The 16,152-nt window shown below is 47.0% G+C and overlaps 2 protein-coding genes across 7 annotated transcripts in view; one reads left to right on the forward strand and one right to left on the reverse strand.

Moving 5' to 3' along the window:
• INSYN2A (inhibitory synaptic factor 2A) overlaps positions 1-15,866 on the reverse strand; it is a 38,545-nt gene extending 22,679 nt beyond the window's left edge. Inside the window, exon 1 of the mRNA XM_064595457.1 lies at positions 14,629-15,866. Within this exon, the coding sequence (XP_064451527.1) occupies positions 14,629-15,848 (1,220 nt within the window). The 5' untranslated portion in view covers positions 15,849-15,866. The remainder of the gene's footprint in view (positions 1-14,628) is intronic.
• The window catches only part of DOCK1 (dedicator of cytokinesis 1), a 489,580-nt gene that overhangs the window by 217,311 nt on the left and 256,117 nt on the right, over positions 1-16,152 (forward strand). The window lies entirely within an intron of this gene.

Below are 16,152 nucleotides of genomic sequence, written 5' to 3' on the forward strand. Positions count from 1 at the left end.
GCAAAGTCCAACAAAGTCCTAAGCATCTCAGAGAAGAATGGTTGGCAAGTAGAAAATAATCCTGTGATATTTAGTAGTAATTACTAGCACTGGATTATTGTATTGACTCTAACTCTGCCGTTCCTCCTGCCACATACCACAACACAGTTTTCTCCCTATGATCTTAATTTTCCAATCAAAAATTTTCTTCTTTCATTCCTGGGTGACTGCGGATGGTTCTTGACTTCAGAAAAACATTCTCCTCTCAACTAATGTCACAAGTGCGTTAGCATGCAGCGTGCTGTGGGCCTGTCCCCCAGAGCTCCGAGTTGGCACACAGTGCACGAGACCCTGTTGCTGAATTGCTGGTCTTTTAAATGGCATGGTGATTTACAGCAAGTTCAGAATTTCTGGCATGCAAGCAGATGGTGTCTTAGGTGATGCTAAACCCAGGGTATGATCCTTTAATTGTGGTCTTCAAGACACGTACATCACATAGGATATTGGATTGGTCACTTTGAGTTAACTCAAAGGTATGTATTAGGCCCTTAGCTAGAGAGGGTGGTTGCTGTAGAAAAGAAAATGGCACGATCTCTACTCTCGGTGATAATTTTATGCACTTGTTTAATTTATTCTTATTTTGATCCTTCTTGTTCTTTTGGCTTTCTCACTGGGTGCCAAGAAGTGTTTTTTCTACCACATTCTAGACCAGGTTTGTGCTCCAGCTGTCCCTTCATGATAACTGAGCCATCACTTACGTCAGCATCTTAAAGGGCTTTTTCACTTAATAGCCTCCAAGTGACTTTAATTAGAGGCATAAAGTGATACCACAACTATTGTTGGGAGAAACTAAACTTCAAAAAGTAGTCAAAGGCAGCTGTTTTCAGTAACCCCCTACTGTGTTTTAAGACCACCCCTGGCAGTGGGTTTGGCTTATTCCTAAGGCTGAGTTCTCACTAGGAATTTGCCAGATTATACCCTGGAAGCACAGTTACTTCATCTATTAGCTGTTCCATAGTAAAAGTGAATTTAGACTTTCCCTATATATCCGTGTAAACTCAACTGTATCTGTGATTTGCATCTAAGCTATTGAATGCCAGAATTGGAGGAGCATCCTATTTAAGTGTGTTAAAAGAACGCAAAGTCCATTTTCCTAACAAACTCCCAAGGTCATCCGTTGATCAATAGAAGGCAGTGCTGGCTTCCACTAGCAATGGTATGACCTGTTCCCATTTCCCCAGAAGCCGAGAGGAGCTGTCTGTTAGCCAGTGGCTGGCTTGCTGTGTTAGGCTGTGCAGTCCTGTGTTCATCAGTGGCCTGGGATGCCCAGGTGGCTAAGCATTTTATGTCTTTTAGAAAGTGAGGTGGTGTTTTCAAGAATGTAAAATAAGTGATCCCCACTCTTTGTGGCACTCCTGTTTCCCTCCTGCCTCCAGGCTAAGAGGGCTGACTAGTTGGAAGCCTTCTTAGGTTCTGTAGGAATGGCACATTCAGCTGAGCCCCAGGTGCCTTTGGGCAGCTCCCAGTACCTTTCCTCTACCACAGCGTCTGCCATTCGGTATTGTCTTGGTACCCTTCATAGTTTCCTGTTTGCTCAGCCAACAGCCTGCATGCCAGTCACAGGAGAGGTGGCAATAAACGTTTGTGGCTACATGGAATGATGAATGGAAGACAAATAACAAAATTGATTGGGAAGGTGACTTTGATTCAGCAGATCTATGAGGGTTGGATTGATCTCAGTTCCAGTGAAACTTACCAGCTCTTAACCTGATTTAAATAAAACTCAGAAAGACTCATGTCCATGCTCTCTGTTCAGTATCTTAAATATGGCATGATCACCAAATTATTTGTGTTTTGAGAATTTTAACCATCAGTTATTAGTTATTATATAACCCTGGTTTCTCTCTTCTCCTGCTCTCTTGCCTGTAGATATTAAATAAGGCCAATCCTATTATACTGCTGGTTTCCTCTGTTCATCTAGGGCTTCTTTTTGGAGAAAAGAGGTCTCGTTGACATTGAAGTACATCAAACTCTTCTTTTCCACACACACTCATGTGATCTTCCTGAATATGAATATGTATGTTCCAAATATCCCTTGTGTAAAAAATAGAGTTGTCCTGGCTGACTCCCCTAAGGGAGATCTATTTTTGTAGTTTGACGTTGGAACGGAGAAGGGATATCCTATTACCAAGCTCATGGTTAGATTTTGTAGCACTCTCTAGTTGAGTTGCAGTACAGCTGAAAAAAAACTGGAGCCTGGGAATCCCAACACCATGTATAATTTCGGCTTGTTGGAAAGTGTGTTGTGGTCAGATTACTTAGAAATGATGTTTTATAGCGTAACCCATTCATAGGTTGAGGTAGTTCTTTGTTCTTCCTGTTTGTCTTAACCTTAATTTCTTTCTTCCTTTCCTTTCCTTTCTCTTTCTCTTTCCCTCCCTCCCTTCCTTCTTGCTGCTCTGAAATACCTTTTATTTTTTAAATAGGGGTATTTATTTATATACAAATACTGCCTTTCTGTACTTTCAACTGATTAAATGTTTTCTCCGTTAATCAAAATTACAGTGAATAAGTATTTATAAACACTTTTAAGGTAATAAGTATGTATAAGTTGATCTCTTTATTTTTTAAATTAATTAACATATAATGTATTATTAGTTTCAGAGGTAGAGGTCAGTGATTCATCAGTATTGTGTAACACCCAGTGCTCATTCCATCACCTGCCCTCCTTAATTCCGTCACCCAATTACCCCATCCCTTCATCCACCTCCCCTCCAGCAACCCTCAGTTTGTTTCCTATGATTAAGAGTCTCTTATGGTTTGTCTTCTTCTCTGATTTTGTCTTGTTTTATTTCTTCCTCTCTTCCCCTATGATCGTCTGTTTTGTTTCTTAAATTCCACAGGGTAAAGTTCTCAAAGTTTTTCATAGCCTGTTCTCTCAGAGCCAGGAATGGAGATGTTAATCCTTGAAGAACTATCTCCCCATGCAAGCCCCATGTCATCTTAGTAAACACATCCTAGTAACCTAATCCTGGTTATTTCCGTTTCATCTTCTAGTTAAGAGACCTTAAAGGGTTTGGCCGTAGATGAGACCAGACCACTAGCTGGCCTTCAGCCTGTTTGCATGGTCACAGCTCATCAAGTGCTTCCTCAGCACCAGCGTGGTGCTTGGCCTTTTCCTGGGGGGGCAGTTGCTTGGGTGAATAAAACATAGCCCTTACCCTCAAGACACTGAACATCTAGAGCACATATGTTTCCAATATGAAGGAGCTGCTTCTGTGCTGACCGAGTAGAGATGTAGAACTGTTGCTGGGGACAGTTTCTGCGCTCATTCAAACGCACATCCTTGTTCTGGCCCAGATGCTCTGTTCCCTCATAGGCAATTCAGCATATCTGCTGACAGGTTCCCAGCACCCTGCCTGTGGCTTTCTTGCAGCCATTTTTCGGTGTATGCTAATGATGTGATGAGGTGTTTTTGTCCCACGTGGCTGAGAGCATCTTGGTGGCCACAGATTTATCTTCCCAGTCCTGGCACTGAGCTCACAAGCACTTTCCGTAGAGCAGGGCTTGAGGTGTCCATCATAAATACCTGTTTCTTTTGTGACTCAGAAAGTGCTGTACCTCCTTCTCTGCTTTCAACCTTTCCACAACACTTATCAGATGGAACGTGCCATACATTTTAGTTCTTATTTTGCTTTCAGTCTGTCTCCCCCCTGACAATGTCAGCACCATGAGGGCAGAGATTTTTTTTCTGTCTGTTCCCTGATGAACGTTCAGTGCTTGCACTGGGGCGTGAAGTATGGTGGATGCTCAAGAAATATTTTTTTGAATAATGAATGAGAAAATGAGGGAATAAGTGAATAAATGAATGAATGAATGAATAAAGAATGTGTCTGAGTATCCTGCTGGGTTAACTGACATCATACCCTGTGCTTCTGAAATGAAAATAGGACGGTCAGCTTTGTGATGTTTCCAGCTGGATCAGGTGAGAACATCTGTCTCAAAGTATTAACATTATCCCATCTTAAATTTCCCCAACAAGTGGAAAAGGTCAGTCATCTTCTGCTTCCCACACCCAGATATTAAAATAAATGGCCCAGCCTACACCTCAACCAGCCCCCTCCTCATCCCTGGGAAATGTCATTTCTTTATCTCAGAAGCAGTCCTGGTGAACGAGTTTCAGTGAGAAACAAACACCTGATTAATAATGAATGCAGGTGCTTTATGTGGTATTGACAAATTAAATTTTATTAGCCTAGTAGCTCCCCAAATGTGGTGATCCTATAATTCTCAGGAGGCTCTGGCTTTTAAGGAAGCTTGCAATGCTTGTTTTCATTCTGAAGTGAAACAAAGTGGTGGCCATTGGAGGTGCATGGCAGCTGGTGTGATGCTTTGAGCATGCAGGGGTCTCTGGGAGCCAGCTGGTGTCTCTTGCTTCTGCCTCAGCCCTCTGCCTCACCGCCAGCAGTGCCTCTCTGCATCTCCCTAAGGCTCTGCCTCATCTCCCTGCTCACTTGCCTCCACACAGAGCCATGCTTGATGAAGAAACAGGATATACTATTATTATTATTGCATATCCATTATTATTACTGTCAGAAATACATGCAGACTTGGACAGAGACAGACACAGAGATAAACACTATTATTAGGGCAGGCCTTCTCTCTTTAGAGTTTTATCATCATATTTCCATAATGTAAAATCATCATAGGTAAAAATTGGGGAAGATAGTAATTATTATTTCGTGCGAGGACTGCCTGGTTATGTTACAAACAGGGCAAAGCTTGCATTTTCTTTCTACAGTCCTAAATTGCAAAACGGTAACCGTGATGACAAACAAGTCCCTCACCCCAAAGGGCACCAGGAATAGCTATTAATAAGGAAAACAACTTTTTAGGGCTGAGCTGAGGCTGAGTTGATTAACTTGTTTTCCTGGAAGACAGATAAAGCTTAAGCTATAATTTATTGAAAATTAATGAAAATGAATTATGGTGGCAGTGGCTACTGAGCTAGAATGAGAATAGGGATCTGGGTACGTTGTACTAAAGCAGAGCTTTCTGTGGCTTGCCATGTTTCTGGTGTACTAGTTCTCTTCCATAGAGTCTGACTTCCAAAGGTTTTAATTTGAAAGCATTAATGTGCATTTGCTAGTAGTTCTGGTCATAAATATCCACAGAGCCCTTCATGTTTGATTTACAGTTTCTTTTGAGATATATATATAATATATATATATATAATATATATATATTAGAGCAGTTAATTTTGAATCAGAACTTACTCTTTGTGAAGCATCTGTGCTTTGTTTCAAAAGTCTGACCTTGTGCTGGTTTTCTTTAAACAATCGCTTCAGAGATCTTGCAGTTGAAGATTAAAATCTTTAACTTTTGGTGTCATCATTTGTAAGATTCTTGATGTCCAATTATGAGACTTTTATCTGGGGGGATAGTCTAGTGCTGTAACCAATGAGATGTCGAGAGAAAAAATTTAGTCCATTTTTGGTGCCTAGGAGCTCGATTCTCACAAATGTCCTTTCAGATCTGGCCTTTAGAATCCACTCATGCTTCTTTTTGTTGCATTGAAAACTTTCCTCCAGCTTGTGGTTCACATGAATTTAGACATACATTTGAGGAAGGTAGAGCCAGGAGGGCATGTGCTGAGCCTCTGACGTGACAGATGGTACCTGAAGGCTTTGAAGAGTTCTCCCCAGGAAGGTTGCCTATGGATAGATTTTGTGCTTGGCACTCAGGTCCCTGGACTTCAATATCAGTGGCTTTGATTTTTTTTTTTTTTTTAATTACCTCACAGAGGACATTCCTCTTACTGATTATGAATCCTTAAATACATGCCTTAGTACTGGGATCCCTTTAAAAGGTGTTTTCTGCTTTCTCCAGAATGTAAGCTTGCAAAAATCTCACCAGCTCTGGGCACGAGAGCCTCTTAGTCCCTTCAAGTTAGAGGAAGAATCCGGGTTTGCAGTAGCAACAAAAATGCCTGCTTTTTAATTCTGTGTGGATATAGCAGGTTTGCCATTTTCAGAGGATGAGATGGCGAGTGCTCGGGCCTGACAGAGATCTAGATGTAATGTCTGCCTTTGCCATCTCTCACCGCCTTCTGACCTTGGGGATGTCACTGAGCATAGCCAGGCTTTAGTTTTCTGGTGCAGATAATTCCTACCTTCAGTGTTATTTTGAGGATTCAGTGAAATCCTCGCAGAATGCTTGCATGTTGGAGGTGCTCAAAATGGATGGACTTTATGGGTGTTGTGCCCACTTCCCTGAACTCTTCCACAGATCCAATGGGCTACAGAGCTCAAGCCATTTTTGCATAGCCTAGCAGAATTTGTATCAGATTTTAAAAAGTTTTGAAAACTAGAACTTGCATTTCATCTCTTAAAAAAACCCAAAAAACCCGAATTCTGGGATACAAATCCATAAATGTTCATGTTATGCCTTGAATTGCTCATTTTATCTGCAAATGGAGTGTCTGGATTGCCTAGTAACTCTGTGGTGAGGCATTTATTCACCTACCAACTTAAAAGGCCGGGAGGTATTTGAAATCTATTTTGGCATTCTGCACAGGAAGATTATTTAAATTACATTTTCAAGTATGTGTGATACCTACATGAAGCCCAAAGCAAGAATTTGGAATGTGTTTTATATTCTTACAAATATATTTGCTTCATTTTTCATATTAAGGATGGAAAGGCTTATTATTTTTCAAGAAGTTAAAAAAAAGTAGAAAAGACCACGGCCCTGTGCATTAAGCGAAGAGAATGCTGGAGAGTACATGATCTGTGCTTCCACTGCAAAATCATAAAACATAACTTATACTGGAGACTTTAAACTTGAATATTTGATCACAGGTATATAAAAGCCATTAGTTGCAACAGAAAAGGAAAACGGAAAGGTGTTTCTGAAATCTGTTCAAAGGATGGCACCCAAAAAGGACAGAAGCCAATTCGAGCATGTGTAGTAGCTGAAGAGATAAGAAGTAAAGTGTCAGTAGACAAGAAAATAACGACAGTGGGATCCCTGGATGCATTTATTGAAGGACGTCCGTAGAGAGGGTTCTGTTGCTTTATTCTTTCTCTCTCTCTGTCAACTTTTATATAAGGCAGTGGCTGAAATGATGATGTTGTTAGGCCTCTCTGGAGGATTTGTTCTTAGAGCAGAAAGGAGCTCTGAGGTCCCTTGACTCATCCGGACTGTCCTTTCATAGGGGAACAGGTAGCTGGGAGATGAGCTAGGACCAACTGTGTTTCCCAACTCCGCACCCTGCCTTGACCATGACACCAGATCCGCGTGGCCTGTGCGTGTCCCTGAAAACGAACACAGAGCTGATGTCTCCCTTAGTAATTCTCCCTCCCTCCTAACCTCAGAAAGAAACCAGCCTGTATCATGAAGCAGGAAGATCTCGCTTGAAAGCGTTTAGGCTTGCCCCTTGCTCAACCTCCCCCACTTGAGCTCTTGGAAGGCTGCTTCTCAGTAACAAAGTAACTTGGAAGGAGGTAACTTCTACTGAGTGCAGACACAACCCTGGATTGAGAGCCTTGTCCTCTGTATTTGAAGAAGCCCACGGGCAGGTATTCTTAGCTCCCTTTTATAGAGGAAGAAGCTGAAGTTCAGAGAGGTTAATGACCGTACCTAAGCACAGCTGGGGCAGAGAGGGGCAGAGCAAAGTTGCCAACTCAGGACTGGCTGACTGCAGAGCCCGGGTCGTTCCACTCGGCTCCCCTCCTGGATCTCACTCCCGGAAAACGGGAAAACGGACTGAGCGGGAGGCAGACCTCAGTCGGCTGGCTGGAATGTTTGGGTGACGACAAATGTGCAGAGACACCGAAACGGATTTATCAAGATTAGAAAACGAAGTGCTGACATTTTCCTCCTGTTCAGATAGGGAGCGCCGAGGGGCAGGAGTGCCTTTGGCAGGGAATAGGACCTTTTTGCTCCTGGTCTCCATGCTGGGTGCTGCTTTCCCTTTGCTGCTCACAGTGCCCTGCGTTTTTGTGATGCATCGTGCCAGCCGCCCGGGAAGGCAGCACACGGCATTCCTTCCAGAGGAGACCCACAAGGGGTGTTTGCAGAGCCACAAATTCCACCCACCTGCCCTCTTCACATCGGGGCCCGCCAGCTAACCAGGTGGAAGACGTCCATCTCAGTCAGTGGGTGGGTTTTGGCCAGAACAAGCTAAGCATCCCTCCCGAGGGGGCCCGATCACACTGAGTTGGACCTGCCTTACTGTGCCCAGCCTTTCCTTTGGCTCTTGGAGGGCGGTGCTGGGAAGTTCCTAGTCCGAATCTCACGTGGAGACCTTCGTGATTCCCGTGTTCGTGCCCTGGCTGCCGCCACAGTGGTGCGCGGGGGTTTCCGTGTTGGGTCTTTCTGCTCTGCGACTTCAGTTGTCCCCTTATGCTTCCTCTGTAATTGTGATGCAGTATTTATTCTGTTTGGGCATAGATAATTAAGGAAAAATCGGAGAGATTTCTCCTTCCCTGACAGGTCCTTCTGAAGCGTGCCTGATTTCCGAGTGATTTGTCAGTACAGGGACATAAGATAAAGCAAGTGTATCATTTCTGTCCACGTAGCTTATCGGGGTGACAGCAAGTCACGGTGCACAATTATGTGCTGTGATGACCTCTTCTTCCTGCTGGTGGGAGAGTGAGACCTTTCTCATGTTTTAAAGACATGCCGTCATGTATGTATCATACATACAAATTACACAGATGTGACTAACACGCACGGAGTCCGCAGGCAGAATGCTGAAGGCTGTGTGGGCTGAGGATGAACAGTCAGGTGGAGGCTTGAACAAAGTGATCATCAGTGACCTGGGGACTGATCATCAGTGACCTGGCGTCAGAGTGGGGCCCTGAGCTCATCTGACTTGTATCAACCCTCCTTGCCTGGCACAGGGCTCAACACAAGGAGACTCTTGGTAGAGGCCCTCTGAACAGGTGAGTGAATGGTACGCCTGTCAGTCTGGCAGTCACGCACCTGGGATCGTCCCTCCCCATCTTCTGACCTGGTTTCCTTTTTTTTTTTTAAAGATTTTATTTATTTTTTTGACAGAGACATAGCGAGAGCAGGAACACAAGCAGGGGGAGTGGGAGAGGGAGAAGCAGGCTTCCCGCAGAGCAGGGAGCCCGGTGCGGGACTCGATCCCAGGACCCTGGGATCATGACCTGAGCCGAAGGCAGACGCTTAACGACTGAGCCACCCAGGCGCCCTGACCTGGTTTTCTATACGACCGTGTGGCACAAGTCGGCGCACTCTGCCTGTGGCCTGGACCTGGCTCCTGGCTGCATATCCTCATTTGTGCACATACTGTCTCTGGCTGCATTCACAATACGGTGGCAGAGCTGAATCGTTTGAACATAGGCGGTATGGCCTTCAAATCCAAAAACATTTGCTCTCTGGCCCAGAGGCGTGCCAACATCTGCCAGGCCAAAAGGTGATGCTGAGGTCTTCAAATAACCATAGATCCTGCAAGCCTGATTTTTTTTCCCCCCTCTGGATGTGAGTATCTGCACATACCTTCACCCGCCGCGTGGCCGGCCCCCTTGCTTTAGTGATTAAAAGAAAAGCAAAGCTGGGCCCACAACACAGGATTCCACACTGGGTTTACATTAACTTGTTGCTGCCCTCAGGTCTTTACTCCTACCTCCTTTGTCTTCAAAGCTGCTGTGAGCACTGCCCTCAAAGGGCCCCTGATCTCTGGGGGGATTCCGTTGGCTTATTTTTCTTTGCTATCCGTGTGTGCCCTGGACCTCATGTCACAGAGAAATAAATACTCCTCCTCAGTGAGGCTGAAGCGGCTGGACAGGACTCCGGGAGCCATAGCAGGGATGAATGGGAGACTGGATCGCTGGGTTTACAGCCCTCCTTGCAAGCTGCTGGAGTCCTTGGGCCGGTTTGTTGTTGAGGTTTTGCTTCTTTATAGTGATGGTCTCACATTTGCTCTGATTCAGTACAGCTGCAAAGCCTCCGGGCTTTCAGATTTCATCTCTGCCAATCCATCACACTTGATGGCCCAGAATGGCGTGGGTTCTGCTCTCTCCCTGCCTCTCCCAATACCCAAGCCTGCAGGTAACACCTAGCTGACGCCGGGAGAGATGTGACCAGTGAGCGAGCCTAGTTGACTCTGGGCAACAGCAGATCCTGCCCTCATGCATGACAGTTCGACTAAAGCTTCTCATGTAGTTTTTGGGTCTTCTCCGAATAGCTGAGTCTCATTAGGCTGTCACCGACCACGGAACCCATGAAGACACTCAGAGTGTTGGGGTGCAGTCTTAGAAGTAAATAACCATCTTCCCATGGAGTGCCCATGCAGTTGCTGGTGAGTGCACACGGGGAGCACTTTGGACCTGCAGCCCGTGGGTCAGAGGGTCTCCTGCCCAGCAGCTGCTGGCTGTTCTGGGGAATTATGGCTGTTATAAGAAGTACTTGGGTTTTAAATTCAGTGCCCCGTTTGCCTGGTTTGCAGCCTTCAGCGACTACATTAGTGGCCTACTGAGGCAGCCTGTGTGACCCTGATCTTCCTGGGAAGAGACAAGAATAATACTGAGAGCTCTGAAATAAGCAGGATCATGCCTGACATTCATACCAGCACAGTGACCAAATGCTGCCCTCACTGCATGAAGCGAGCGATGTTAGTGAGCGGCCCAACGTTTTACAAGGGCCCGAAAGGCATGATTTTGGATACTTTTTGCACAGCTACCTCCTTCTGGAATGCAGTGCTCACATTAGGACATGGCCTTTCCTCGATGCCTGCTGTTTGTTGCTCTCTGTGACTAGCTTTGCAGACATCGTCTTTAAGCTTCTAGTAGCCTTGTTTTGTATAAGATGAACCTGGAGCTTCCCTAAGCTGAAAACACTCTGCCAAGGCCTTTTGGAAACTGACATAAGCAAATGAGATGAATGAATCGCATGAAAAATAATTTGGAAGCTCCTGAATGTGGTTGGGGTTGGTGACCCCGGAATTCCCATGCACTAAACAACTCTTTCAATAGGCTTGTCTGACAGACTCAATATGCAGTTTGTCCAGACTCACTAGTGAAAGGAAGTCCTACAAAAAAAGGTTATACATTCAGTGTAATTCAAGAAACATAAGTTGGCCCATGGAACCTAGCCAAGTGCAAAGAGTATTGCCTTCCCTGGCTTTGTCCTAACATCCTACACCAGAGCAAGCCCGTGGCCTCCCCATGCAACGTGGGTGTAGAGGCAGAATCTGTCAGTGGGATTCAAAGTCCTGGGCTCCACAGTGCACGTAAGATGCCTGTCCTCACTGGGTCCCCTTCCGATGCAGGTAAATTCTTGACAGAGTAGGTTCTCCTTGCTTAATTGAGGGTAGAAGGTGAGCAGAGAAATTTTACCCAGCTTCTGAGCATTCTCTACTGTTGATGACTTTTTAAACTCTAGAATATTTTCCAAGGAAAACTGTACAGATCTTTTTAACTTGGTCATGAAATTCTTTGTCATGTTACATAATGACTATATAATTGTGGAAAGTAGAGTAAGTTTTCCTGTTGTTTTTTTTTTTTCTTTTTCTTTTTTTACCATGAGATGCAAGGAGAACACCTTATTCCCTGGCTCAGATGGGGTACATAAAGTAAGTCCTCCTTTAGAGTGACCATCCTGGGGCATGCCCATCATGCCCTTGTAGGGGCAGAATGGTCAAGTTTCAGGATTTTGTGAGCTGGTTGAAATTGGCCATGGTAGCAATATTTACACCATGGAAATCAGCAAATGCTATCCACCCCCTACCAAACCAGTTGATAAAGATGTACCAGCACACCTGTCTTCCACCCTCCGCTCTGTGCTGGCCTCAGACACCCGGGAAAGGAGGTTGCCCCTTCTCTGCGCACCTGCGAGGCTCACATCCCCTCACATCCTGACATTGAAAAATGGTGGAAATGGGAGTTTTGACCAAATTAATGGCCTTGGGCATTGGCAAGAGGGGCCACCTTCAGGGTGGCCTTGGGGTTTGAAACTACTTGACTCACTGTGATCTGAGTCCAGAGGGCTCAGAGACAGAGGTGAGAAGGAAGGCTCTGGGACAGATGTGGGATACGGGACTGCCTTTCTGCAGCGAGCTCATCCTGAGCAGGCAGCAGCTGAACTAGGGATTGATTTTATTTAAAGTCAGCTCACCGTTTGCCTTGATCTCTGGTGCTCAGTCCTAACACGGTTAGGAGCCAGGCACTGTGCCCCGTTTTGGGGAGACCAGGCTGAAGGACTTCTTGTGACTACGGCAATGCTCTGTGTGCTATGCAGTGACCAGTCATCACATTGGCTCTCGGGCACCTGAGATGTTGGCAGTATGACCGAAGAACTGAATTTGCAATTATAATTAATCTGAATTTGAATTTCAGTAGCCACTCGTGGCTGGTGGGTACTGCACTGGACCGAGCAGCTCAGGGCTTGTAGGAAGAATAGTGATGGCAGCCTGTGTGCTGGGAGTGTGGAGGTACATTCGTCACACTGGACTCAGATGTGGGGCTGCTAAGTGTTCCCCAAACCCCAGCATCTTTGACCAGCCAGACCAATCAATACTCATGCCACTGCAGATCTCAGCCCATTCAGATGCACCTGGCACTGGGCTGACTGCATTAGAGGGTCACCCCAAGTCATCCTCTCCCTCCATCTGTAGGATGAATGATGATCTCCCACTTACAGGTGAAGCAATGGGGCACAGAGGGGTGTAGCCCTTGCCCCACATCCTCGGAGTCAGAATTCCCACCTAAAGATGTCTCACTAAGTGCAGGAGCACTGTGTCGCCTGGCAGGGTTGCAGAGAACTCGGAGGATCCCATTTAAAACAAATCTCTACAGTTGTTACAGTGTAAGGAGCCTGCAGCTCAACATGGTTCTCCTTTCCTGGGGTGTTCGTGGGTGTTCAGCCTTGGCAGGGTTTTAGTTCGGCACCTACCCTGGTGAGCATACACATTTATTTAGCATATGTGTTTGGCTTTATACCATTCGATGACTTCCCCCCCCCCCCCCCCAGCGAGTAATGTTGATATCTTCTGTTTTGCTGTCTGATTTCAGTCGCTACAAGCCATATCGAAGTCAGTGATGATCTGGTCCCTGTTTGGGCTTTTAATTCTCCTGTGGGATTGTGGTCTCCTGATTGACCAATCCCTTGTAGACCCACCTGAGTGTGTGGTTTCGGGATGTGTACGTATTCAAGTCCAAATGACCGAAATGGGATGAAAATGGAAATGTACACCCAAGACTGAAAGAGGCCTTTTGAAAACATTCTGTAATGTTAGGTTACCACTGATGGCCAGCAGCTGAACACCATCGACTGGAAACGATACTCTGTATGGGGGGGTTGAGTTATTGGGGATCAGCTCCTCTTGTAGATGGGCCACCTGCACTATGCTGGAGAAGCCGGAAACCAGGTCCAGAGCCCGCACCGGGCACCTTGCCTCTGGAGCCAGGGCCTAAGCCTCACCTGCTACCTTCGACCGTGGAGACTGTTTCCTCCCCCTTGTTTGCAATACGCAAACACCGTATAACTGAACCACGGAAGTCCTCTTGAGGAAACTTCTGTTTACCGATGGTCTGCTTCCCTGACGATGCATTTCTTGGCTTCCCTTCATACTGGCTGCTAGCTCACTTCACCAGGGGTAGGACCCCCAGGGTGGGGAACTAACCCCATGAGGCAGTAGGGCCCTCCCTCAGATCCCACCTCCAGATCATGGGCTGCAGGGAATCCAGACAGTGTCAAGGGGAAATGGGAGACAGAAAACCTGGCAGTCAAGATGAAGGCCAGTAAGCCGTGTGTACTGTTTTGAGAAGCTTGGAACTAGAGTACTCCTGGCACCCTGGTTTCAGCGAAGAACACTGCCAGGCCCCCACGAGCCTTCCTGGCTGAGGGGCTCAAGGCTAGCATCCTACCATTAGGCCATTTGCTTTTAAATTTGCCGCTGCACAATTTTAAGTTCAAAAGATGGGAAACACAGTTTAGCAATCTGTTACCAAGGCTGGACGGTGTTGGCTGCCGACTGGATATGATTCTGTCTGTAGCCCAGCTCCACGCATGAGACCCTCGGGAGGAAAGTACTGTCTCCTAATCACACACACAGAGGGCTTGCCTGAGGGTACACATTGCTTCTAGGAGCTCCACGGCGGGACAGAGAAACATACCCTCTATTGTGCGAAACCTTGTACAGTCCTGAATATCAATGTTATTCTAATGATTTAATATAACCAAGTCAGCATCTGCTTTGCAGAATGCCATTTCAGTTCTTTCTTTTCTCTTCCGAAATATGAATCCTAAGAGGCGAGTGGTTTCTTACTTAGATATTTTGGGCTGGCGTACCTATTATACTTCATATCCTAAACCTTTCGTCCTAGGGCATACAAAGTTAAGACCCATCAATTCATGCATTCAAAAGAGAGGTATAGGACTTGAATTCCAGGCCAGGCAGATGAATGCCAACCACCAAGTGAATCTTTACGGCGAGTTTGCAGTGAAGCCTAGCCTTATAAAGTAAACTGGGAGCCTCTGAGCTTGCGCTGCCCTCAGACTATCAACTGTTCACAGAAATGCTGGCATTAGTCTTGCTACGCATCTGGGCATTGGAGGCTACGGAGGGACCCTGGGGGTGGTGAGCCCGCCCAGCTTCATGAGAAACGTGGGCATACATACCCTTCCCGATGGGCCTCTCCTTTCTCCAACTCCTGAATGACCCCCAAGAGCACTTTGATGGTTTCTTGGCTGGAGCTGATCAGGTCCTCCATCACCTGTAGCTGTGCTTTCAGATCGACGACTTCCGTGTGAGGCACGATTTGTCGGCATTCTTCACCCACAGCGGCGGCCGTGGGACAAGGCTGGCTCTCCTCCCCCGGCGGGGCTCGAGTCTGCGGGGGCTGCTCGCTACATTCGGGGGACAGGCACTGCATCGGGGGCAAGCAGGCCGCCTCGGGGCCCTGGGGACCCTGGAGCGCATTGAGACGCGAGGCTCTCCTCCGCTCCTGGTCGGCCGCCGGGCAGAGGGGCCACTCGCTCGTGGCGGCAGAGTTTGACAAGGCAGCCTCGGGGGCCTTTGCGCTGGAGGCAGGTGCATAAACGGTGGCCACCTCGGTTTTAAACACGGTCCCGTGGGCCGACAGAGCGGCTTCCTCGGTGTCCGGTGTCGCCCTGTCGTGCTTTGCTTTCCCGTGCAGCTGGTAATCAGGCTCCTGGGAGGGAGGCCGGGCGGAGTTTTGGAGAGGCTCATCTCGGCAGCTGTGCACGTCAGGGTTTCTGCATGGCTCTGCACAGTTGAGCCCAGCAGGCTGGTCCAGCGCGTTCATGTGTTCATCGGAGTGGAAAACCAAGGCTGCCGTCCTGTGCACCCGGCCGGCACCGCACGGCCGGGCCTCCTCCCCGGGTCCTTCCTCGGGCTTCTCCTTCGCATCCACCGCAAACCCATTGTTGTGACTTTTAAAGGCATCCGCAGCGGGGATGCTTTTGAGAGTCCCTTTCTTGCGGTCCAGAGGGAAGGTCTGGTAACACTTTTTCAGGTCTGGCGAGGTCTGCACGCCTGTGCTCTTGGTGACATTGGGGATGGACCTCCGAGCGGGCACGGTCATGTACTTGCGGTAGGCTGCCCTGTAGGATACGGGCTTGGCCTCCCGCTTCTCGCCTGGCTGTCCCGCCGAGAGCTGCGTGTCCCTCTGCTCATTCTGCGCCTCGCAGATATCCTTAAACCGCACCTGGAGGGCTTTATTCCGTTTTTTAATCTGCCGGTTGGGATCCAGGGCATACTTCATCTCCAGGGCCAGGCCGGCGGCAGGCTCCACCTCACTCTCTGATGCCGTGAGGACACATTTGCCGCTTTCCTTACTGACCATGATTCCTGCGTTCAGAAACATCAACACAGGCATCAGTGAAATAGAAACCCACACGCGAACCCACAGGCAGCACAAACTTTGAGCGAACGTTACTACTGCCTGCTTCCTAATTATTTTTAAACAGGTGAGGTTGGCCTTTATGTTAAGGAAAATCAGACAGGCGGAGAATTGCTGGCAGGCACAGCTTGAAATGCTTCTCAGATATTAAAGCCTGCTTGCTTTTCCATGTGGGATACACTCGTTTCTTTTGATAGTAATGCATGTTTCCCCATTAGACAAACCTGTTTTACTATATTCATCAAGAAGCCCAACGACGCTGCCTCTTCCGCTTTGCAAA

The sequence above is a fragment of the Mirounga angustirostris genome, unplaced genomic scaffold (assembly GCF_029215605.1).
Source record: "Mirounga angustirostris isolate CCGP_5_RB_7025 unplaced genomic scaffold, mMirAng1.0.hap1 SCAF_6, whole genome shotgun sequence".
In the NCBI taxonomy this organism is placed as follows: Eukaryota; Metazoa; Chordata; class Mammalia; order Carnivora; family Phocidae; genus Mirounga; species Mirounga angustirostris.